This window comes from Aethalodelphis obliquidens, unplaced genomic scaffold (genome assembly GCF_003676395.1).
Source record: "Aethalodelphis obliquidens isolate GAN/ISIS:26980383/991018 unplaced genomic scaffold, ASM367639v1 scaffold11, whole genome shotgun sequence".
In the NCBI taxonomy this organism is placed as follows: Eukaryota; Metazoa; Chordata; class Mammalia; order Artiodactyla; family Delphinidae; genus Aethalodelphis; species Aethalodelphis obliquidens.
This window is the reverse complement of record NW_020837955.1, coordinates 36,425,570-36,451,723: the sequence shown is the minus strand read 5'-3', so window position 1 is coordinate 36,451,723 and position 26,154 is coordinate 36,425,570. Positions and strand designations below refer to the sequence as shown.

At 39.2% G+C, this 26,154-nt stretch overlaps 1 protein-coding gene across 3 annotated transcripts in view; it reads right to left on the bottom strand.

Annotated features, from left to right (window-relative positions):
• The window catches only part of PLEKHA1 (pleckstrin homology domain containing A1), a 58,643-nt gene extending 34,051 nt beyond the window's left edge, over positions 1-24,592 (bottom strand). The window contains exons 1-2 of one of the 3 annotated variants that reach the window (XM_027112833.1): positions 24,333-24,592; positions 10,829-10,989 (exon numbers count right to left, since the gene is read on the bottom strand). In XM_027112833.1, the coding sequence (XP_026968634.1) occupies positions 10,829-10,969 (141 nt within the window). In that variant the 5' untranslated portion in view covers positions 10,970-10,989; positions 24,333-24,592. The remainder of the gene's footprint in view (positions 1-10,828; positions 10,990-24,332) is intronic. The other 2 variants (XM_027112834.1, XM_027112832.1) reach the window with 2 other exon arrangements.
• Between the last annotated feature and the right edge of the window lie 1,562 nt (positions 24,593-26,154).

Sequence of the window (26,154 nt, the reverse complement as noted above, 5' to 3'; positions counted from 1 at the left end):
GGAGGGAGCTGTGAAGGAGGAAAAGTTTCCACACACTAGGAAGCCCCTTCACTGGAAGAGATGGGGGTGGGAGGGGGGTGGAGAGGGGGGAAGCTTCAGAGTCACGGAGGAGAGCACAGCAACAGGGGTGCAGAGGGCAAAGCGGAAAGATTCCCGCACAGAGAGGATCGGTGCCAACCAGCACTCACCAGCCAGAGAGGCTTGTGTGCTCACCTGCCGGGGCAGGTCAGGGCTGGGAGCTGAGGCTCGGGCTTTGGAGGTCAGATCCCAGAGACAGGACTGGGGCTGGCTGCGTGAACACAGCCTGAAGGGGGCTAGTGTGCCACAGCTAGCCAGGAGGGAGTCCGGGAAAAAGTCTGTACCTGCCTAAGAGGCAAGAGACCAGTTTCAGGGTGTGTGAGGAGAGGGGAATCCTTCCCTGTCTGCCTACAGAAGGCAGAGCACTGCCTTAACGAGCTCCAGAGACAGGCGCGAGCCACAGCTATCAGCTCAGACCCCAGAGATGGGCGTGAAACACTAATGCTGCTGCTGCAGCCCCAGGAACCCTGTGTGCAAGCACAGGTCACTATCCACACCCGCGCTCAGGAGCCTTTGCAGCCCGCCACTGCCAGGGGTCCCACGATCCAGGGACAACTTCCCTGGGAGAACACACAGCACGCCTCAGGCTGTTGCAGTGTCACGCCAGCCTCTGCCGCTGCAGGTTCCTCCCACGTTCCAACTCTAACTACCATACCCCTCCCACCCCCTAGCTTGAATGAGCCAGAGCGCCCTAATCAGCTGCTGCTTTAACCCCATCCTGTCTGGGTAGGAACAGAAGGCTGAGGGCAACCTACACGCAGAGGTGAGGACAAAACCAAAGCTGAGCCCCAGGAGCTGTGTGAAGAACGAGGAGAAAGGGAGATCTCTCCCAGCAGCCTCAGGAGCAGCGATTAAATCCCCACAATCAACCTGAGGTACCCTGCATCTGTGGAACACCTGAATAGACAACAAGTCAAGCCAAAATTGAGGCGGTGGACTTTAGAAGCAACTGTAGACTTGGGGTTTGCTGTCTACGACTGACTTGTTTCTGATTTTTACGTTTATCTTAGTATAGTTTTTAGTGCTTGTTATCATTGGTGGATTTGTTTACTGGTTTGGTTGCTCTCTTTTTTTTATTACTTTTTTATTTTAATAATTTTTTAAAATTTTAATTATTTTATTCATTTATTTACTTACTTTTTTCCCCTCCCTTTTCTTCTGAGCCATGTGGCTGACAGACTCTTGGTGCTCTGGTCTGGTGTCAGGCCAGAGCCTCTGAGGCGGGAGAGCCAAGTTCAGGACATTGGACCACCAGAGACCTCCCGGCCCCATGTAATATCAATCAGCGAGAGCTCTCCCAGAGATCTCCATCTCAACACTAAAACCCAGCTCCACCCAACGGCCAGCAAGCTCCAGTGTTGGATGCCCCATGCCAAACAACCAGCAAGACAGGAATACAACCCACCTATTAGCAGAGAGGCTGCCTAAAATGATACTAAGTTCACAGACACCCCAAAACACACCATTGGACGTAGCCCTGCCCACCAGAAAGTCAAGATCCAGCCCCACCCACCAGAACATAGGCACCAGTCCCCTCCACCAGGAAGCCTACACAACCCTGAACCAACCTTACCCACTGGGGGCAGACGCTAAAAACAACGGGAACTATGAACCTGCAGGCTGCAAAAAGGAGACCCTAAGCACAGCAAGTTAAGCAAAATGAGAAGACAGAGAAATACGCAGCAGATGAAGGAGCAAGATAAAAACCCACCAGACCAAACAAAGGAAGAGGAAATAGGCAGTCTACCTGAAAAAGAATTCAGAGTAATGATAGTGAAGATGATCCAAATTCTTGGAAATAGAATGGAGAAAATATAAGAAACGTTTGCCAAGGACCTAGAAGAACTAAAGAGCAAACAAACAATGATGAACGACACAATAAATGAAATTAAAAATTCTCTAGAAGGAATCAATAGCGGAATAACTGAGGCAGAAGAACAGATAAGTGACCTGGAAGATAAAATAGTGGAAATAACTACAGCAGAGCAGAATAAAGAAAAAAGAATGAAAAAATTGAGGACAATCTCAGAGACCTCTGGAACAACATTAAACGCACCAACATTTGAATTATAGGGGTCCCAGAAGAAGAGAAAAAGAAACGGACTGAGAAAATATTTGAAGACATTATAGTTGAAAACTTCCTTAACATGGGAAAGGAAACAGTCAATGAAGTCCAGGAAGCACAGAGAGTCCCATACAGGATAAATCCAAGGAGAAACACACCAAGACACATATTAATCAAACTATCAAAAATTAAATACAAAGAAAAAATATTAAAAGCAGCAAGGAAAAAGCAACAAATAACATACAAGGGAATCCCCATAAGGTTAACAGCTGATCTTTCAGCAGAAACTCTGCAAGCCAGAAAGGAGTGGCAGGACGTATTTAAAGCGATGAAAGGGAAAAAGCTACAACCAAGATTACTCTACCCAGCAAGGACCTCATTCAGATTCGATGGAGAAATTAAAACATTTACAGACAAGCAAAAGTTAAGAGAATTCAGCACCACCAAACCAGCTTTACAACAAATGCTAAAGGAACTTCTCTAAGCAGGAAACACAAGAGAAGGTAAACACCTACAAAAACAAACCCAAAACAATTGAGAAAATGGTAATAGGAACATACATATCGATAATTACCTTAAATGTAAATGGATTAAATGCTCCAACCAAAAGACACAGACTGGCTGAATGGATACAAAAACAAGACCTGTATATATGCTGTCTAGAAGAGACCCACTTCAGACCTAGGGACACATACAGACTGAAAGTGAAGGGATGGAAAAAGGTATTCCATGCAAATGGAAATCAAAAGAAAGCTGGAGTAGCAATTCTCATATCAGATAAAATAGACTTTAAAATAAAGACTATTACAAGAGACAAAGAAGGACACTACATAATGATCAAGGGATCAATCCAAGAAGAAGATATAACAACTGTAAATGTTTATGCACCCAACATAAGAGCATCTCCATACATACGGCAACTGCTAACAGCCATAAAAGGGGAAATCGACAGTAACACAAGGGTAGGGGACTTTAATACCGCACTTTCACCAATGGACAGATCATCCAAAATGAAAATAAATAAGGAAACACAAGCTTTAAATGACATATTAGACAAGATGGGACTTAACTGATATTTATAGGACATTCCATCCAAAAAAAACAGAACACACTTTCTTCTCAAGTGCACACGAAACATTCTCCAGGATAGATCACATCTTGGGTCACAAATCAAGCCTTGGTAAATTTAAGAAAATTGAAATTGTATCAAGTATCTTTTCCGACCACAACGCTATGAGACTAGATATCAATCACAGGGAAAAAACTGTAAAAAATACAAACACATGGAGACTAAACAATACACTACTAAATAACCAAGAGATCATGGAAGAAATCAAAGAGGAAATCAAAAAATACCTAGAAACAAATGACAATGAAAACACGACGACCCAAAACCTATGGGATGCAGCAAAAGCGGTTCTAAGAGGGAAGTTTACAGCAATACAAGCCTACCTCAAGAAAAAAGAAACATCTCAAATAAACTACCTTACACCTAAAGCAATTAGAGAAAGAAGAACAAAAAAACCCTAAAGGTAGCAGAAGGAAAGAAATCATAAAGATCAGGTCAGAAATAAATGAAAAATATGAAGGAAACAATAGCAAGGATCAATAAAACTAAAAGCCGGTTCTTTGAGCAGATAAACAGAATTGAAACCAGTAGCCAGACTCATCAAGAAAAAAAGAGAGAAGACTCAAATCAACAGAATTAGAAAAGAAAAAGGAGAAGTAACAACTGACGCTGCAGAAATACAAAGGATCATGAGAGATTACTACAAGCAACTATATGCCCATAAAGCAGACAACCTAGAAGAAATGGACAAATTCTTAGAAAAGCACAAGCTTCCGAGACTGAACCAGGAAGAAATAGAAAATATAAACAGACCAGTCACAAGCACTGAAATTGAAACTGTGATTAAAAATCTTCTAACAAACAAAAAGCCCAGGACCAAATGGCTTCACAGGCGAATTCTAGCAAACATTTAGAGCACAGCTAACACCTATCCTTCTCAAACTCTTCCAAAATACAGCAGAGAGAAGAACACTCCCAAACTCACTCTATGAGGCCACCATCACCCTGATACTAAAACCAAAGATGTCACAAAAAAAGAAAACTACAGACCAATATCACTGATGAACATGGATGCAAAAATCCTCAACAAAATACTAGAAAACAGAATCCAACAGCACATTAAAAGGATCATGCACCATGATCAAGTGGGGTTTATCCCAGGAATGCAAGGACTCTTCAATACATGCAAATCAATCAATGTCATAAACCATATTAACAAATTGAAGAAGAAAAACCATATGATCATCTCAATAGATGCAGAGAAAGCTTTCGACAAAATTCAACACCCATTTATGATAAAAACTCTCCAGAAAGTAGGCACAGAGGGAACTTATCTCAACATAATAAAGGCCATATATGACAAACCCACAGCCCACGTCATTCTCAATGGTGAAAAACTGAAACCATTTCCTCTAAAATCAGGAACAAGACAAGGATGCCCACCCTCACCACTATTATTCAACACAGTTTTGGAAGTTTTAGCCACAGCAATCAGAAAAGAAAAATAAATAAAAGGAATACAAATTGGAAAAGAAGAAGTAAAAGTGTCACTGTTTGCAGATGACGTGATACTATACATAGAGAATCCTAAAGATGCTACCAGAAAACTACTAGAGCTAATCAATGAACTTGGTAAAGTAGCAGGACACAAAATTAATGCACAGAAATCTCTTGCATTCCTATACACGAATGATGAAAAATCTGAAAGAGAAATTAAGGAAACACTCCCATTTACCACTGCAACAAAAAAAGAAAATACCTAGGAATAAACCTACCTAAGGAGACAAAAGACCTGTATGCAGAAAACTATAAGAAACTGATGAAAGAAATTAAAGATGATACAAACAGATGGAGAGATATACCAAGTTCTTGGACTGGAAGAATCAACACTGTGAAAATGACTATACTACCCAAAGCAATCTACAGATTCAATGCAATCCCTATCAAACTACCAATGACATTTTTCACAGAACTAGAACAAAAAATCACACAATTTGTACGGAAACACAAAAGACCCCGAATAGCCAAAGCAATCTTGAGAAAGAAAAATGGAGCTGGAGGAATCAGGCTCCCTGACTTCAGACTATACTACAAAGCTACAGTAATCAAGACAGTATGGTACTGGCACAAAAACAGAAATATAGATCAATGGAACAGGATAGAAAGCCCAGAGATAAACCCACACACATATGGTCACCTTGTCTTTGATAAAGGAGGCAAGAGTATACAATGGAGAAAAGACAGCCTCTTCAATAAGTGGTGCTGGGAAAACTAGACAGTTACATGTAAAAGAATGAAATTAGAACACTCCCTAACACCATACACAAAAAAACTCAAAATGGATTAAAGACCTAAATTTAAGGCCAGACACTATAAAACTCTTAGAGGGTAACATAGGCAGAACACTCTATGACATAAATCACAGCAAGATCCTTTTTGACCCAGCTCCTAGAGAAATGGAAATAAAAACAAAAATAAACAAATGGGACCTAATGAAACTTAAAAGCTTTTGCACAGCAAAGGAAACCATAAACAAGATGAAAAGACAACCCTCAGAATGGGAGAAAATATTTGCAAATGAAGCAAATGACAAAGGATTAATCTCCAAAATATACAAGCAGCACATGCAGCTGAATATCAAGAAAAACAAACAACCCAATCTAAAAATGGGCAGAAGACCTAAATAAACATTTCTACAAAGAAGATATGCAGATTGCCAACAAACACATGAAAGGATGCTCAACATCACTAATCATTAGAGAAATGCAAATCAAAACTACAATGAGGTATCACCTCACACCGGCAGAATGGCCATTATCAAAAAATCTACAAACAATAAGTGCGGGAGAAGGTGTGGAGAAAAGGGAACCCTCCTCTGGAGCCCATGCACCACAGCTACAGAGAAGCCCAGATGCGGCAACAAAAGATCCCACATGCCGCATCTAAGACCCTGATGCAGCCACATAAATAAATAAATATTTAATAAAAAAATCTGTGGGCTTGTTCTCAGGAATGATTAGGAGGTACCTTTCTCAAACCTCTATAAGCTTAGCAGAAACATTTAATTCTATGGAAGCCTAGAAATTTAAAAGACTTAAGATTCACAAACATGAACTGATTATTGTTTACAGGGACAGGTCTTTTCAAAACCTGTAGTTTCTATGTAAACTACAACTCTATTATGTTCTGCTTTAAACTACAGACTATGTACAAGCTTCCAAATTTAAATCTCCATAAATATGTATATAAAATAAAATTATAATTTTTAATATATACCTTTAAATGGTTGTATTTTTATATAAAATGTTTTATGTTTAAAGGTTTTTAAAAAAATTTTGGATAAGAAAATGAAATGTTAAAATATCTTCAAGATCTCCTAACCACTACCAATGTGATTTTTTTTCAAACACTGCTATCCTTCCATTCAAAATCATTATTTTTCTTTTAAGTCCTCCATAAGTCTATTATTTGAACTAGCTGAATACAGCTCTAACCCCGTGTGTGAGGAAGAGAAATGAGCAACTATGTCATCACTGCATGACATAAAGCGTCACAGATTAAATAGTGGCACAGTAAAAGGAAATATAAGTAGCTGGGAGATAAAATGATATTCAAAATACCTAGTTTCTAAGAACTGGTACGATTACTGCCAAGTTCAACCAGAAAAAATCTGGGTTTCAAAATTTGTTACTTGACAATGAACAAGAAATAATAAACCAATCTGACATTTAAGATAAAAAGGGAAAGAAACCGTTTGTTCTCATGAGTTCCTGTACTCATTTTGCCAAAATACTCTTTCAAGCTTTCTCAAATTCACTTCCTAATAAAGCTACTTAGTTATTTAATTCTCCACCACTTCTCATTCCCTCAATAAAACACAGAAAGCGCCGGGACTTCCCTAGTGGCGCAGTGGTTAAAAATCCACCTGCCAATGCAGGAGACACGGGTTTGAGCCCTGGTCCGGGAAGATCCCACATGCCGCGGAGCAACTAAGCCTGTGTGCCACAACTACTGAGCCTGTGCTCTAGAGCCCGCAAGCCACAACTACTGAGCCCACGTGCCACAACTACTGAAGCCCGAGTGCCTAGAGCCCATGCTCCACAGCAAGAGAAGCCACCGCGATGAGAAGCCCACTCACCACAACAAAGAGTAGCCCCTGCTCACTGCAACTAGAGAAAGCCTGCGTGCAGCAGCAAAGACCCAACACAGCCATAAATAAATAAATAAATTTATTTATTTTTAAAAAAACAACACAGAAAGCCCCAAATTGATCCCTAGTAATACACTACAATGGATTTTTAAACCAATGGTTAGTGGTAAAGAAAGCAGTGATCAGAGGAAGAACGGCTCCCTAAGGACAGGTGAGCCAAACTAACTTCTTTCATTATCAGGGTTATTATGATCAGTAAAGCAGTCAGTGTTACAGCACTTCACATAGCAACCAGATTGAATCATATGAAATTGCCGTTTTTTAGTTGATCAAAATGGTGGTATATTGGCAATTTCATGTGGTTCAACCACAATAATCTTATCAAGACATTTTACTAAAGTTTTCATGAAGAGATGTGCCTTAATACATTTTAAAGTGACACAAAGCTGGTATTGATGGCTAATACACTGGACAGTAGAATGCAGATTGTAAAAGATTCTTATCAGTTGGAATGAAGAGATAAAATTATTAAGAACTGAATAAAAAGACAGATTTAAAATTCTATACTACATTCAAAAACACTAATGGGCTAATTACACCACAGAAATCTGGCTTTAGAAGAGTTCATGTGAAAAAGATCTAGCTGAGTCCAAACTTTAACATATACCCTCCCTGCTATAGCCAAAGTGAACTATTTTCCAAATACACTACAGGGTTTCTTACTTTGATTTCCTGCCCATGCTATTCTTTGAGCACCAGAATACCCACTTCTCCACCTCTTGGCCAAAATCATACCCATTCTTCTAGATCAATTTCAAATGTTACCACCTCCGTCAAGACTTTCACTCCCTCTGCTAGCTATAATCACACCTTTCCTCTGAAATTCAAGCTTATGGTTCCTTCAGTGTAATAAACATATTCTATTTTGTACTTTTCTTCTTTTAGCTCTGTTTAAGTGGGAAGTACCGACAAAAGGAGAAATTCTAAGAAGACTCTATTACATATAAAGACAGAAAAACAATCAAGGAGTTATAAATAAAATTCAGGAGAAACTATATACGAGTCAGCCAGATCTTATGAAGACAAATGAGGGAGAGCTCACAGGCAGGACTGAGCAGTGGTTTGCATGGGGGAGGAAAACCGAAACTGGAATCTAATAAACTGTAATCAGAGGGAGTCAAAGGGGGCTAAGTTACTTTCCACCTTGGGAAAAGGAGTTTGGGAAGGGATTGTGCCACAGATAAAGGGATGGGTAGTAAAAGGGAGGAACTGGATTTATGTTTTTAAAAAAAGGAAAAAGAAGGTAAACATGAACTTTTGATTTCTGCTGACTTGTTCCTTCTCCCAGTGACTCTGGTCAAGTAAATAAAGGTATTAATCATGCAGTTGCATAGACAGGTTACTATCACCCAAGAAAGTTGGTCACACCCAGAGATAAGGGAGTAAAACGGTGTCAATAAACTCAATAAGGATAAGGAGAGAGAAAAGACAGTTCCTAGCAAAGAAAGTCTCATACAAAGTCAGCACTCAAATAATATGAACTGAATTAAAATACAAATTATCTTCCAAAATTTGAAAGGCTGCATGTGGATAAAGGACTAAATTTATAGAGAATCAGAGGGCAAAAGTAGATCAGTAAGTAGAAGAGGCAAAAGTAGATCAATAAGTAGAAGATCCAAGGAACCAGCTTCTGGTGCACAAAAAAAATAATAATTAAAAACTGTGTCGAATATAATAAACACTTTTTTTTGTTTTTTTAGTAATATATAGTTCAAACAACAGTTAAAGTGAAGATCAGGGATAGATGGGTTTCTTGCATTAAGGAGGAGGTTGAATTAATACTAAGGACTAAGGTCCCTAACAACTCAAATTTTTTTTTTTTTTTTACGTTTATAATTTCTTTTAATTATCAGTAGAAGTGCGAGTTGTCAGTATATCTGGTGTAGGAAATGATAAATGTATAAACTCCAAATCCAAGATATATGACACTGTATTTTCTAAAACTTCAACTTCTTGTATTGTGTGACCTTGGGTATATTTTAAACCAGATCGCTGGAGGCTGCCCTGATCACCATCTTATTACCTTTTGTATAACAGAAGGAAAAAAAAACCTGTCATAGGACTTCCCTGGCGGTCCAGTGGTTAAGACTCTGCGCTTCCAATGCAGGGGGCGCGGGTTTGATCCCTGCTCCAGGAACTGGGATTCCCCATGCCGCATGGCGCGGCCAAAAAATGGAAAAAAGAAAAAACCTGTCAGAAGCCAAGCTCCAATTTATCATCTCTCCTTGGTCTGTCCCCATTACAGGACAGGATGAGGGGATGTTTGCTTCCTGACTGGACTTGCTTTTCACAAAGTCCTGCTGGGGGTTACTCAGTACCCTGTGGCCTTCAAGGGTATTGCCAATTGATTACTTTTTCAATTGTCTAGTATTTATCCTAGTTCTCTTTTTTTTCCTTTTTTATTTTAATTTTTTTACTGAAATATAGTTGATTTACAATTTTGTGTTAATTTCTGCTGCATATATATATGCCATATACACACATATACATACACACTCTTTTTTATATTCTTTCCCATTATGATTTATCTCAGGATATTGAATATAGTTCCTTACATCTCAAATTCTATATAAACAAATATAAATGCATTAGCACATATTTATTTTGTCTAACCTAAAATCAGTACTGGGGAGGAAAGAATACCAGACCAGTTGTTAGGGGATCTGGGTCCTGCTCTGTGACACAGAATGGAACCTCCTACCAGTCCCTGCTCTTCCCCAACTTTTCATTCCTCACCTGCACAAGTCATCCACTAGACCAAATCAGCTTAGAAGTTTGCTAGGGACTCATCTCTTGCTTTGCACATGCTTCCTTGCAACATACTTCTCAATTTGAATAAAGAGTTTCACAGGCAGAGAAAATTTAAAACTACTCAACAGATGATCTCTAATCCAAGGCCACTCACAGATCTTAAAACTGGGATTCTCATTTTTAATATATGACATTTACCTCCAATAATTTGCAAAACAACAATAAAATCAAATTCACGAGTGGCCAACACTCAAGTCTGACACTACAAGATGAAAGGACTATACATGTGCAAGAGTATCAACTCGTTTAAGTAGTTTATTTACCAAAAGATAGTAGTCTCTATCTTAGAGACAGTATCTTAAATTAAAACGATTCAAAAATTTTCTACCAGAGTTAAGAGTTGCCCCTCCCAAGGAAGGGAAAACATAAATACATGCATAAATTTTTATCAAATAAACTTAGTTTCATCTTCTGAAATTTATTTAACACAGTAGGAGTTGGGGGTACAGGGCAAGGAGAATACAGTCAGTAGAAATAAATCTAAACATATTTTGTTTAGGAAGACAAATCCTAACACCTGCATAGTATATCAAATACTTTCATAATTAAAACTCTTGTATGCTTTTGAAGAGGTAACCCTTTGGATTTTACAAACCTGTGGATTATCCATGTACCATACAAAACTATCTTCTCTGGTATCCAGTATGAAGTACCTCCGAAGAAATTTCCCACTGTTTTCATTTTCTTCAATGTCTAGAAAACCACAAATGCGATTCTGACGATCCACATAAGGCATTTCTGTGCTTGAACATTACACTGTAAAATAAAAACATTAACAGTAAGTACTTCTCAGTGGACTTCAAGCATTAAATGTGCTATGGTATGGTTTATTCAACAAAAAGCCCACTTTCCAACATTAGGTGGGGGCTGGTTAATGTGAATACATAAAAGCATGGGCAAAAATCACTTGAAATTAAGCTTATTGTGAGTGGTTACTAAATGCAACTATATAGAACTGATGCGGACAAGGGACAGCTATTCATGTCAGCTGAATAATTTACTTAACTTTTCACTATGAGTAGGCATCGTCATCCCCATTTCATAGGTAAGAAATATAACACTGAGAAGGGGAAGTGCCTTTCCAAGATTAGTGAACTAGCAGGTAATGAATCAAAACATGAACCCAGATTCTTGGACTCCAGAGCTTATATCTTAACGTTTACATCATCCTGTCACTCTAAAATCCTTGGTATTATTAAAACCAAAATGAATCAAAATAAAGTAAGCTAACATCATGAAAAGAGAGATAAGCAGGTATTATATGCCCCCCGAATGGAAGACACAAACATCACCAATAAAGAACATATAACAAAAAAAAAAAAAAAAGGTTTGTCTCAATCTGATCAAGTTTCTAGATCTCCCTAAGTCAAGCTTCCAGTTCACAGGAAACAAAGAACACAGAAGAACATATTAAACTTCACCACAGGTACTCAATCAGCAAAAGTGGACCGTGGGAAACATCACCAAAAGCCCAGTTTCTTCAGCAAATAAACTACTACAGGGGGAAAAAAAAAAAAGGAGAGAGAAAGAGAAGTCACAGATTAAAAGAGACTTCAGAGGCATATCATATTCTGATTCTGAAGTACTGAAATTTTTGTTATGTTCATTAAAGTTAAAAACCATGGCTTGGATAAAAAGCAGTGTTTCCATCCATTTTTCTCTAAAAACTGTAGATATGTGATTCCCTCCTGACGTGATGCAAATCTGCAGACTATTCCTACTCCAAAGGTACTTCTACAGCCAGCGCCAACATCTTTCGGCAGGTTGAATTATTTATGTAACTATTTTTTCGTTTAACTCACAGTGAAAATTCAATTAGAATATGCCCTGATATACTGTTTATCTAAATCACTATTCTGCATACAGCCAGAGAAATGGTGAAACACGCCAAAAAGTTTTCTTTAATTAATTAGTTTATTTATTTTTGGCTGCATTGGTTCTTCATTGCTGCACATGGGCTTTCTCTAGTTGCGGCGTGCAGGGGACGCTCTTCATTGCGGTGTGCAGGCTTCTCACTGTGGTGGCTTCTCATTGCAGAGCACGGCTCTACGTGCGTGGGCTTCAGTAGTTGTGGCATGCGGGCTCAGTAGTTGTGGCTTGCGGGCTCTAGAGCACAGGCTCAGTAGTTGTGGTGCACGGGCTTAGCTGCTCCGTGGAATGTGGGATCTTCCCACACCAGGGATCGAACCCATGTCCCCTGCATTCGCAGTTGGATTCTTAACCACTGCGCCACCAAAAGTGTTCCCCAAAAAGTTTTAAACAAAAGTATAAATTAAGTTTGTATGTGTGTGTTATTACAGATCTGGCACTTGGAGATAATTTTTTAATGAACTTACCCAAAGTTCTAAAAAATTTCTAAAATGTAATCAAAGCTTGGAAAATTAATACACTATACTAACACATACTGCAGGTAAAAACTGTCAACTTGTGTGGTACGCCATGAGGAAAGACACAGGCCAAAGGAACAGAATTGAGAGCACAGAGACAAACCCATACATCTATGGCTAACTGATTTTCAACGATGGTACCAACATCATGCAATAGGGAAAGAAGCCTCTTTAACAAACGGTGCTGGGACACCTGGAGAGCCACGTGCTGAAGAATTAAACTGGACTGCTATCTTACACAATATACAAAAAATAACTCAAAATGAATTAATCTAAAAATAAGAGCTAGAACTATAAAACTTCAAGAAAACATAGAGGAAAATCTTCATGGCCTTGGAGTTGGCAATGAATTCTTAGATGTGACACTGAAAGCACAAACAACAAAAGAAAAAATAAGACAAATTGGATTTCATAAAAATTAAAAACTTTTTTGCATCAAAGGACATCACGAAAATGAAACTACAACCTACAGAATGGAAGGAAGTATTTGCAAATAAGGGTCTAATATCCAGAATATACAAATAACTCCTACAGCTCAACAACGAAAAAACAAACCCAATTAAAAAATGGACAAAGGACTTGAGAAGACATTTCTCTCAAAGAAGATAAAACAAATGGCCAACCAGAACACAAAAAGTTGCCCAATATTATTTGTCATTAGGGAAATGTAAACCAAAACCACAGTGAGATACCACTTCACACCCACCTGGATGGATATAATTAAAAGAGGAAAATAATAAGCGTATAGGCAAGGATGTATAGAAATTGGAACCCACCTACATTGCTGGTGGGAATGTAAAATGGTACAACAGCTGTTTAAAACGGTTTGGTAGTTCTTCAAAAGTTAAACGTAGAATTACCATATGACTCAGCATTTCCACTCCTAGGTATATATCCAGAAGAATTGAAAACAGGTAGCAAACACTTATACGTGAACATTCATAGCAGCACTATTCACAATAGCCCAAAACTGTAAACAACCCATATGTCCATCAACAGGTAAATGTACATACATACAATGGAATATTACCCAGATACAGAAAGGAATGAACTACTGATACAATACATCCAATCAAAATTCCAAGATATTTTATAAAAACTGACAAGGTGGTTCTATTATATATATTTAAATGCAAATAACCTAGAAAAGCTAAATCTATTTCCCAAAGAACAGACTGACATTACTTGATTTCAAGACTTACAACAGAGCTACAGCAATAAAGATAGTGTAGGACTGGTGAAAAGATATAATAAATCAATGGAACAGAATAGCATACAGAAACAGACCCATACATATACTGTTAATTGATTTTCAACAAAGATGTCAAAGCAATTCCAAATATAGTCTTTCAACAAATAGTGCTGGAACAATTAACTATGCATGTGGAAAAAAATTAACTTGAAATGGATCAGAAACCTAACGTACAATTAAGCTTCTTGAAAAAAAAAATACATACACACACACACACTGATATATTTTTTAAAGACATTTATATATACATATAAATGAAGTCTTCATGATCTTAGGGGTAGACAAAGATTTCTTAGATAAGACACAAAGAGCCTAAACCATATAATGGTTGATATAATGGACTTAATCAAAATTAAAAACTGCTCTTTGAAAGACACCAATAAGAAATCAAAAGATGAGCCACAGAACAGGAGAAAATATTCAGTACACATATATCTATCAAGTAACTGATATCCAAAAATAGGCAAGGAATTATTACAACTCAATAAGACAAACAACCAAGTAAGAAAATAGGCAAAAAAATTTGAACAGACAAGTCAACAAAGAAGATATACATAGTTTTTTTTAAATAATAAAAAAGAAAGAAAAAGGAAGACATACAAATAATAAATAAGCACATAAAGATGCTCATCATTAGTAAGATGATACAAATAAAAACTGTGAGATACCACTACATACCTACTAGAATGGCTAAAACAAAAACAAACAAATAAAACCCTGACAATACCAAATGCTGGCAAGGATGTGAAACAGATGACGAGTCTCTCATGTTGCTGGTGGGAATGCGAAATGGCACAGTAGCTTGGGAAGACAGTTTGGCAGTTTCTTAGAAAGTTAAACGTACCCTTAACGATATGACCCAGCAATGCCACTCCTAGGTATTTATCCAACTGAATTGAAAACTTATGTTTATACAAAACCTATATGCAAACGTTTAAAACAACATTCATAATTGGCAAAAAAAGCAGAAACAAACCAAATGTCCTTTAACTGGTAAATGAAGAAACTGTGGTACATCCAATACAATGGAATACTACTTAGCAAGATAAAGGAACAAAGTATTGATACACACAATATGGGTATTTTGTTAAGTGAAAAAAGCCAGACCAAAAGGCTATAGGGACAGAGAACAGATCAGTGAGAGGGACTGACTTCAAAGGGTAATTGACGGAGTGATGGAACTGTTCTGTATCTTGATTGTAATAGGATACACAACTATGTATTTATCAAAAGTAGGCTCAAATACCACATACAGTGAGCTGTATTGCATACAAATTAAAAAAAAAAAAACTACAGTGATAAAAACCAGATCAGAGTTGCTAGGGCTTGCGATAGAAGAACAAGAGAGAACAAGAACAAAAGAGAGAAAGAACAAGAGAGAAATTTTTTTGGCAACATAGCTGTTGCACATCCTGATTGTGGTAGAGCTTATATAATTACATGCATCCGTCAAAACTCACAGAACTATACATTAAAAGAGGTAAAATTTATTGTATGTAAAATTGTACCTCAATAATGCCAAATTTCTTTTAAAAAAGATGCCATATATACTCACCAGACTGGCTAAAATTAAAACAGATTGACAACACCAAATGTTATTAAAGGTGTGGTGCATCCAGAATTTATGTACTGTTGATGGGAATGTAAGATGGTACAATCACTACGGGAAAAGTTCTGACAATAAAACCAAACATACACCTACCCTATGACCCAGCCATTCTATTCCTAAGTATTTACTCAAGAGAAATGAAAACATATATTCATGCAAAGACTAATTCACAACCATTAGTAGTAGCAGCTTTATTCATAATAGCTACAAACTAGAAACAACCCAAATGTCCATGAAAAGGTGAAAAGATAAACAAAATGTAGTATGTTTATACAATGGAAAAGCAGTCTACAATATAAAGGGACTCTTACTGCATGCAGCAATATGGTCAAAACTCATCAAATTGTAAACTTTAAATGGATACAGTTTATTGTATGTAATTTAAACTCCAAAAAGTTTTAAAAATCCAGCATAATAAAAAATTCATTAAATAAATTTGACTACAAATAACTTTTTAAAAAATATTTTGCATGGCAAATCCTGATCAGCAAGTCAAAACCAGTAGAAAATACTTGCAGCTTATATTACAAAGGGCTAATCTCCCTAACATTTAAAGAGTCTGCAAAAAATGTCAAGGGAAATATATCAAAACTTCAGTAGAAAAGTGGGCAAAAGACATGAACAGACATTCCACAGAAAAAGACATAAAAATGACCCTCAAACATATTAAGAGATGCTCAAACACTCATGATAAGAAAATCCCAAAATGACACACGATACTGTAGGCATTGCTACTGACACCACAAGCAAAAAAAGGCAACCAGACTTCATGTGCCTCCTTGTGGAATTTATACCATCTATAAAACACTTATGAAAAAAAAAGTACAAATACCTGAATCTAGATCTAACTACCAATTTATAGGAAATAGAGAAGACAGAGAAAGAATACGTTAACCTATATCACAGAGATTCAAACAGCAAAATTCAAACTATAATTAGTTTCTCAGGACAAACAACATGGCTTCTTCAGAAATAAATTCCAAGGGAGTAGGGGGAAAGGAACTGGAGGAAGAACTTATAAGTTAAAAGACCTAAAAAGACATAATCACAACATGTGGGCCTTATCTAAATCTTGTTAACAACAACAACACTGAGTTATCTAAGGAAACCGGAAATTTGAATACTGCCTCATGAAATTAAGGAAACATATATATTTTTTTCAGTGTGATGATGGTATTGTGGTTATGTTACTAAGAAAATGAATTCGCATCATTTAGAGATATTTATTCATACAGAGACAAAACATTATCTGAATACTCTGGAAGGAGGGGTGGATGAAGGAGGGATGGCCTGGGTGGGCAGTTGTCGGGGCTAGATGATGGGTACTGTAGTTATACAATCCTGTCTACTTCTGTGGAAGTTCACAATCCTTCATTACAAAAAGAAAGGTTAATAAGAACTTTTTTTCATAAGAAAAGTTCAAAAAAAGTCTATACTACACAGAGATACCATTTCTTATCTATGAGACTGGCAAAAATTCAGAAATCTGACAACCTACAATACTAGTAAGGCTGTAAGAAAACAGTAACTCTCTTATATTGCTGGTGGGAATGCAGAATGGTATGACCCTACTGAGATGAATCTGGCACTATTTAACATGTGCATTTACCCTATGACCAGCAATCCTACTTGCTACTGTAATTCTGAAACAATTTTATGCAAATGATAGTACTTCAGGTGCATCACAGGACAATGTAAACATACTGATGCTATGATTATATGTAAAGTAAAATGAAACAAATTTTGTTATTAGGAACCTAGATTTTCACAGTAAGGGAAAAAACGTACAAATACAAAACAAAAGGAAAAATTCTATACAATGCATCTGAATCAGTTAGTATGAACTCATGATCTTTGAAAATATGATAGTAATAGAAAATCACCACTTTGCAATTCCAATATAATCACTGATTTAAGCAAGAGTCTTCAATGAATACCAATACCACAAGAAAACAGGTTGTTAGGGAACAGAATATTCAGTCTCAAAATTTCACCCCCGTGCTCTTACCAATTACAAAGAGCGAAATGTACGTATATGTATCTTTACAGTGGTGAGATCTTATAGTCCCCACCTTTACCAAATGATTTAGCATCTAATGAATCTAGAAGCCAGGGATTAACGGATATCACTTCTCTCTAAATAGATCACAACACTATATGATTCCACTGATCTGAAATATCCAGAATGAGCAAATCTATGAAGATAGAAAGTAGATTAGTAGTTGCCTAGGAGGATGGAGGATGGGAAGGAATGAAGAGTTGCCTAGAGATGGGAGGGTTCAGGGTTTCTCTTTAAGGTGCTAAAAATACTCTAAAACTGACTGTGATAACAGTTGCACAGTTCTGCAAATATACTAAAACCATTGAATTGCACACTTTGAGTGAATTATTCCTCAACCAAGCTGTTTAAAAAAAAAACAGAATTATAACTGTCTTTTATCTTTCATTCCAGAGCACATCAGAAACCTTAAAAAACATTTCCTCTCCTAGACCTCTGAATATTGTAGTGTCCCAGGGGATGGTCCACGGACCTCTTCTCTATTTACACTCAATCTCTTGGTGAGCTCACTCATTCACATAGGTCTAAATACTGCTATCTCCAGCCCTGGACACTCTGCTGGACTCCAGACTCATGTATACAACTGCCAACTCTATGGATCTACTTACTTACCTAACAGGCCTCTCACACTTAGCAAACTGAGCCCAGATATACCCCCTCAGCAATCTGTTCCCCTCTGTCCTTCCCATCTCAGTAAAGTCACTCCCTTCTTCCAGCTGTTCAGGCAAAATTTGGAGTCACACTTGATCAAGACTTGCTTCTCTCATTCCATGTCCAGTCCATAAGCAAATCCTACTGGCTCCATCTTCTAAGTATATCCAGAATCCCACCATTTGCATTGCTGCCACTCTGGTCCAAGCCACCATCACCTCTTAGCTGGACTACTGCAAGGGCATCCCTGCCCCCTTCACTCCATTTTCAATACAGCTGTCAGAGTGATCTCATTAAAACGCATGTTCGAGTGTTTATTCAATATTTGCCAAGCAAATATTTAAAATTAATTTAATCCTTATAATAATTTTACAGATGAGAAAAACAAAGCACAGAAGATTTTAAAAATAACTTGTACAAGGTCACATGATTAGGAAGTGGCAGAGCCAGGATCCAAACCAGGGGAATCTGGCTCTAAAGCCCATGTTCTTCAGTACTATAAAATGTCACTCTGCTCAAATCTCTTCAACTTTGGCTGCTTATTAAAATTACCTGGGAGTTTTTTTGAAAATCCTGATGCCTAGATTAGAGCATTCAGACCAATTAAATCAGAAACTCTGGAGATCGGATCTAAGCATCAGTACATTTTTAAAGCTCCCCCAATAATTCCCACATTCAGCCAAGGTTAAGAACCACTGTTTTAATGCAATCCCATCTCATTCAAAGTAAAAACCAAAGCTCTTACAAAGACATACAGGCTTCACCTACCCCCCACCCCAAACTGTCCCAGTTCCCCCGCTTGATTACTCATCTAGTCACTGACGCCTACCACACTAGACAAGCTCCCCACTCGGAGCCTTTTAACTCAAATGTCACTTTCTCAGGGAAGCCTTCTTGACGCCCCATCTAAAACTGCAAATGCTCCAAACTGTCCTGCCACTTCCCATCTCCCTTCCCCACTTCATTTTTCTCCTTAGTATTTACTGCTAACAAACAATATCATTTACTTATTTCTTGTCTGTTTCCCCACACTGGAATGTAGGCTCCATGAGATCAGGGACTTTTTTTCTATTTACTATTGTTTCTCCAATGCCTAAAACAGTGGCTGGAACATGGAAGGGACTCAATAACAATTTGTTGAATGAAAAATTAAGGAACCCATAATTATTGCATCAAATATTAATGTTTAAGTTTCGAGACAGAAAGCCGCTTTTGCGTCATCTGATGAGAAATCATTTAGCAAACGATTTAATCGACTGGTTTGCTTAGATGATGGAAGGAAAAAGGTTCGATAGTATATTTCTGTTTGGATTTATACTTTCAGTAAAGCTCGTATGAGGTAAGAACAGATAAAACTGTGCAATTAAAACCTCTACAAAATCTATCCTTCAGCTTTACTTGTGCTCTAAGGGCATAGTTAGATCATACAAACATTCATAAATTAACACACACAGTTAACACTTCATCAGTCAGGAACCATGAAGCAAGTCAAAAAAATAAAAACAAAACAAAAATCAAAAAGAGAGAAAGAAAAGAAAAAGAAAAATTAAATTCTGCACAGAGACTTCATTAGGCCCACAGGACTTCACTACTCAAGTCCTGATTAGATGCTAAATGAGACTACTCTTGTCCCAAAACTTCTGACAACACAAAGCTTAAGATATACAGACATCAAGGATCAAATACCTGTGGAGTCTGGCCCTGACACCCCACACACACCTCAGGGCTATGGTACTCTAACCAACGTCTTACCGTCATTCCACTCTACACGAGCAGCTGACAGGAGAGAGGGAAAAACACAAGTATTCCAAGTGTTCAGGGAGAAGGAAGGTGATGGTCACCCAAAAGCAGTGGTAGGGGGCCCCAAGAGAATCATTCACCAAGATCAGAAGTGCCTACAAGAAGGACAAATTGTCATCTCTTTCTCCAGTTCAATGTCTGCTTATGAAGTAGACTGAGTGACCCTGTGCCTATTTGAGCAGGGGGACAAAGAGAATTGATGAGAAACGGCAGGGCACAGAAAGGGAGCAGACTTAAGCAGGCTGCAGGCCACCATTTGACATCAAAAGGAAGTAAGTTTCCAGTGTATTAAGTGTAAATTACAGAAGGTAGCTGGACTTGAGCTGTCTTGCTGTTATCAAAAAATCTGGCTGCAGAGAGAAACCCACCTTACCCCCAAACACTCATAAGAACCAGCAAGTAGACTGAGAGGACAGAAATGAGGAAGGAGTGTAGATTGGTAAAGGTTTACCCACAGCAAATTTCATATCCAGGGACTGTGCAGTGGGGACTCTCCCTGCAAGATCTCACCAAAAATTCCAGTTTGGAAGCCTACCACTAGATATTAATGGCTCGCCACTGTTAATCAAGAAAAGGCTTTAATAACGCCAGGTAAGAAAGAGTTGCCTTTTTTCATTTTTCTTCTAACTAGTCTCTATTCAAATACATCCACAAAGAGGGAAAAGAAAGAGGTATCCAGGGAGCACATCACAATCCCTCCCCACTCCAAGTGCTTCAGGGAATAAGTGGCCAGATACTGGGTTAAAGGAGGAGTGGAGCTTTAATAGGAGATGGAAGGTTTAAACTGAAATAGATTAGACTGGAGCTTTTAATAGCTATGAATGATAGAAAAGCTACCATTTGCCCATGAAATCATGAGGAAGCAGGGAGAGGGAAGATCCAACAAAGCATAGTTGAAAGCAGTCAATGTGGAAAAATATAACTGTCTTAAATCTGTTCTCACCAAGCTCAGACCGCTCAATAACCTGACGACATATGGCACAGCACCACTGCCCTCAGTAATGACAGGAACACCTGATGTGGAAATTCCCATGGGGGATTTACGGGACCCAACAAGATGCTACATTAGAAGTCCTCTGAGACCACTTCCAATTCTAAGTGCCTGTGATTGTCCTTTCTTCAAGAAGAGGTTAAACTGAATCCAGAATCCAGATTTCAAGGGTTAAACTATTAAAGGCTAGGCTACCCAAAGGAGTAAAACCACAACTTTCTGAAGAATAAAATTATCAGACTGATAAGTCTGATAAGGGTTCCATGTAGGAAAAAATATTTAAGACTTCAATATTTTTAAGACTCTAAAGACTTAAGCATTAAAATAATATCCTAAATGACTCTGATTTTTCTTTTACATTCAACAGAAATTCCAGTTCAAAGAATGTTTATGATTTAAAATCCTCAAAATACCATCTTCCTAAATCAAAGCAATTCAACTAATCAAAGGCTTACCAAAATAAACAGCAAGCACATGTTTGCTTAAATATCTTCTAGGAATTACAAACTCACGTGTTCTTTATCATACAGCAACTACTGGGAAAAAATATCACTCAGAGTTCAAATGGTTTAATGTCACTCATTAAGCATAACAAAATCCTATTGCTGCAACAAACACCAACAATTTTTATTTTTAAATTAAAAAAAAATCCACACGTTTATGTTTCTAAAAATAATTAAGCGTTGCAGACAAGCATCTAAAGCAACAGAAAGTTTCTACCCTAGGAACTCTTTTCTGATACCAGTCAATAAATTTCCAAATGCTAGGTACTTACAAATGGCCAAAAGAATTAAAACTAAATGTTAATATTTATCTCCTAATAAAGCCATTTTATTGTATCATTGCAGATCTAAATGAGAGAATCACCTTGAAATTTAAAATCAAATTTTAATATTATCAAAAGTAAAATGCTCAAGCATGTGAAAAAGTAATAAAGCTGAGGCAGTTACTGCTACAGAACTTGAAATTTTCTGTCTAATAAAGGCAGAGTGTGAGTAACTACTGTCACATCTGAATAATTACTACATTTTATTCAGAAAACTATTTATCTTCCTCGTTCTTAAATGACAGTTATTTAAACAAGAACAATTATTTAACATCAAACGGTACTTCAATGTCAAAGGCCGACTTAAATTATGCTAATAAATTACTTCATGGATTTCATTCTGGATTACAAATTATCATCGGTAGAAGTAACTGTGGGTTTTGCAGTAGGAATGTAAGAACTTTCAGGCTTAAATAAAAGTCTTTATTTTTTAAGCTGCATTAAATGTTTTTTGAGAAAAAGCCCTATAAAAAGATAAAATGTTTCCATCTTTCCCAAGTTATTCTCCTAGGGGTCTTCAATATCACAACCTATATATTAACAACCAACATGTGAGTGTTGCCCACAGTGACTTTTTAAAGAAAATAACTCTATGCTATTCTTAATGTCCTTAAACAATTCTAAAACGGTCCTTCCGGCTTATGAACTCATGGCAGTTTCCTAACAATTGTATACTTATCCTGTTTTACTGTCTCTCCTAGTCTATGACAAACTCACATTTACACACCACCTCTTTCCTATTTTGCTACATTGCTAAAACTAGGGGGGAGGGGGATACAAACCTGCTACTTCCCCCCTTCCTCAAAAACAACAATAAAAATACTAATTAACAAGATAAAATGAGGTATGAAGCAGTTTCAATACATATAAATCACATCTCCTTAATGCCACAGAGTTATCCTCTGCTTACCACAAAGGACAAATGCATGGCCGTATCCTTTGATACAGGTACACTCTTCAAGAGAATCCTGTCAATGGATACACTGTAGGGTTTACAGCACTATAAAATAAATTAATTATTAACTCAAATTCTGCTAAGCTTAAATACTCTTGTTTAAATACATAAATATTCTAAAATGTAATTTCCCCTGGGAAGATATGGCCAAGTTAAGGATTTAAACTAACTCTACTTGGGGAAATATCTTTTGCCACAAATGTGTTACTATGAAAATTTAAGTATGAAACGCAATAGGCTTTTTAGTCAGAATGAATCTTACTATTTTTTAAATAGCAATTCTTCAAGTTCTTCTGTGAAAAAAACATTTAGTTTTACAAAATGATTTTTTCAAGTTTTTCTCTGAATCATATAAAGCTTACCCCAATTTTGCTGTAGAGTTTCAATGGCTTTAAACTAACATAGAAAGTGTGTAAGCTGTGTGCCTGGGGGGAAATAAAGCAGACAGATGAGTAGTTCTCGGATAAAAGACTATGGTATAAACCGCATAGTGCGCTATTGGTTCCAGTCGTTAAGCACACAGGAAATAAGGTTTTCTAGTTAAAAAAACGAATTGACAAACGGCAACGACTCCGTTAAAGCTAAGAAAATCTTATCAAAACCAACAAAGATCAATCATAAAATAAGAAAACAAGCATTATAGGACTGTAAGGTGAAATCGGAGGGGGGAAAAAATGGCCCAAATTGCCTTACTATATCTTCTATAACCTCCTCTAGGACCTGACCCCAACAGAGCGATCGAGTTTCATTATTCAGGTGGCCAGCCGCGCGCAGATGCTCTGCTGTTGGGCACAGCATAACTAGAATTCTACCAAAGGCGGTAAACACGACTTTCATTATGACAACACTTTCCCCTCTGATGGTATCCAGGAGGGTCAATAGAAAGAATCTGAAATAAACCACAAACCACTCAAGACGGTCCCGAAGCGGTGAGACTGGCAGCTGGCCTCTAAGCTTAAAGACCTGGGTTCTGGTCGCCTCCTTGGTCCTACTTGCGTGACCCTGGACAAGTCACTTCCAACTTTCGCACTGGTCACTGCACCATTAAAGTGCTAGGGTAAAGCACTAATACTGCAGGATGCTAGGGCACAGGGCGGAGTCGACTTCTGACTCGGCGAGTCCTAAAGTGAAAGCGCATTAACATAATACAAGACGATGCCCCTAGGCAGCTGAGCCCCCGTGAGCTCTGCCCTTAAGTCTAGCCATTCGACAGGCGTCGCCCGCCGGGAATCCCCCGACAGCTGGCCGGCCGGGCGTCCGGGAGGAGGGCGCGACGGTACTTTTTAGCAGAGCCACCGCACGGCTCCTCGGCGACAGCGACTGCCGCCGGGCTCCCCATCCTCCTCGGCCGGACGCCGCCGAGGGCCGAGGTCAGGAAAACAATAAAGGAAGGAGCCGCGGGAAGACGCCGCCGCCGCCCCCTCCCGCCGCCCAGAACTCGGCGCGCGCAGGTGAGCCGACCCCGCGGCCTCTACCAGGTGCAGCCGCGCGGGCCGACCGGCCAGGAGAGAGGCCTCGGGGCGCAGCCCGGGACCCCGCGCCCCCCACCGCCCGCGGGCCCGCACTTACCAGCGCCCGCCGGTCCCTCGAGCCTCCCAGCTCGCTTCAGCCGGCGCCGCGCTCCCGGAGCCCGGCCCTGCTCACCCCGCCCCGGCGCGGCCGCGCTCCTCACGCCGAACTTCACGGCGGCCCTCGCTCGGGAGCACCGGCGCCGCCGCGGCCCCTGGTCCCACAGGCACCGAGCTGCCGGGAGCGGCGCCCACGACGGCCCGCCCGCGCACTGCGCACGCGTGCCCGCGCTACCTCAGCCCCCAGACGGCGGCAGAGATTCCAGAGCGGGCACTCCCAGCCCGAGGAGACTACAAGTCCCGGCAGGCCCCGCGCGGGTCCTGGAGGCGTGGCGGGCCGGGTTAGGGGGCGTCTTCCTGGTTCAGGGGCGGCGACCTCGGGCGCGTTGGGGAGGACCGCGCGCGGAGCGCTGGGCCCTTGCGCTGCGGTGCATCCTGGGATTCGTAGTTTTCGAGGACCACGGGGTTTGGCTCGGGGTTGGAACTCAGGGTTCTCTTGTGTCACCGCCTAGAACTTCCAGGCACAGGGATCTTTAAAAATAGGCTTCATTCGTTTGCAGATAGTTTGTTTGCAAGCTGTCCCATAATCAGTCCAGGAAGTATAAATTCACAGGCTGCTGTGTGACCTGGGGAAAAACGCTTTACAGCTCTTCGCGCCAATTCTAACAATTTCTCTCTCCCTAGAACTGTATCTGCACCTCCTACTTAATAGGACACGAGGCTTAGAGAAACTTAAAGAATGATTAGTCGAAATTCGATTAGTCATTCGATTAGTCGATATTCGATTAGTCGAAAGGCTGGAACATAAATATGTATTATCATAAATATTTATTCGTAAATATTTAACCTGTTTGTTGAGCACGTACCATGCCAAATCCCGCAAGAGGCATTAGACACACACTTGAGAACAAGATAGATGCCGTCCTGACCTCATGGAGTCTGCAGTCTGTAGCGGGAGCTAGTCCTTAAACTAGCAAGATAAATACAGATTTTAATGCAATGGAGAAACTAAGCAAGTTAAAGAGATAGTGGGGGAGGAGGGGCTCTTTAGAGAGGGTGGTCAGGGAAGGCAGTCTGACGAAGTGATTTTTGAGCTGAAACCTGAAAAAAAGAATCATTCAGATACGCAAAGAGCTGGGAAAGGACTATATGCCACGGCTTTGACAGTGCATGGCACACGCTAGGCTCGCAATAAATATTTGTTCCGTTTGTGTCCTTCCTTTCCTTCTCCATCAAAATCTTTAGGAACACCTTTCAGAACATCCTTCCTATGCAAACATGTACAGGAGACAAATCAATGTCCAGCAGTAGCACAGGCTGGACGTGTACAGCTGCTAGGACAGAAAACACAAGGTAAATGCCTACGAGCCTGGAACCTTGACTACTTAACGCCTTCTTTATTTGTGAACTGGGTCAAAAGTCTCAGCACTCAGCCTGGCCTCCTGACTCACTTCTGTTTATGAGGTAGAGAATCGGATTTGGAGTTTACCTCCATTAGGATTCTAAAGGAAGCTTAGATATTATCTCATCAAAATCAGAGGTGGAGTGAAAAACAGCCCTAGACTTACCTGTGGACACTTACCTTTGTGACCTTAGACAGAGGGTGACACTTTACCTTTCTGATGCTCAGTGACCTCAACCGCTCACCTTACAGAATGTTCTCAGAGTCTGATAAGCTGATAGAGGGGAAAACCGCTCCCCAGCCTGCGTGGAATGCTCCCGCCCTGGTTCTTTCAGACTGCTTGTCTTCAACATTTCCAGGATGATTGTTCTGTTATCTTTTGAGAAACCTTAGCTGTGTAGCCCTGCTGACAGCTGTCTTC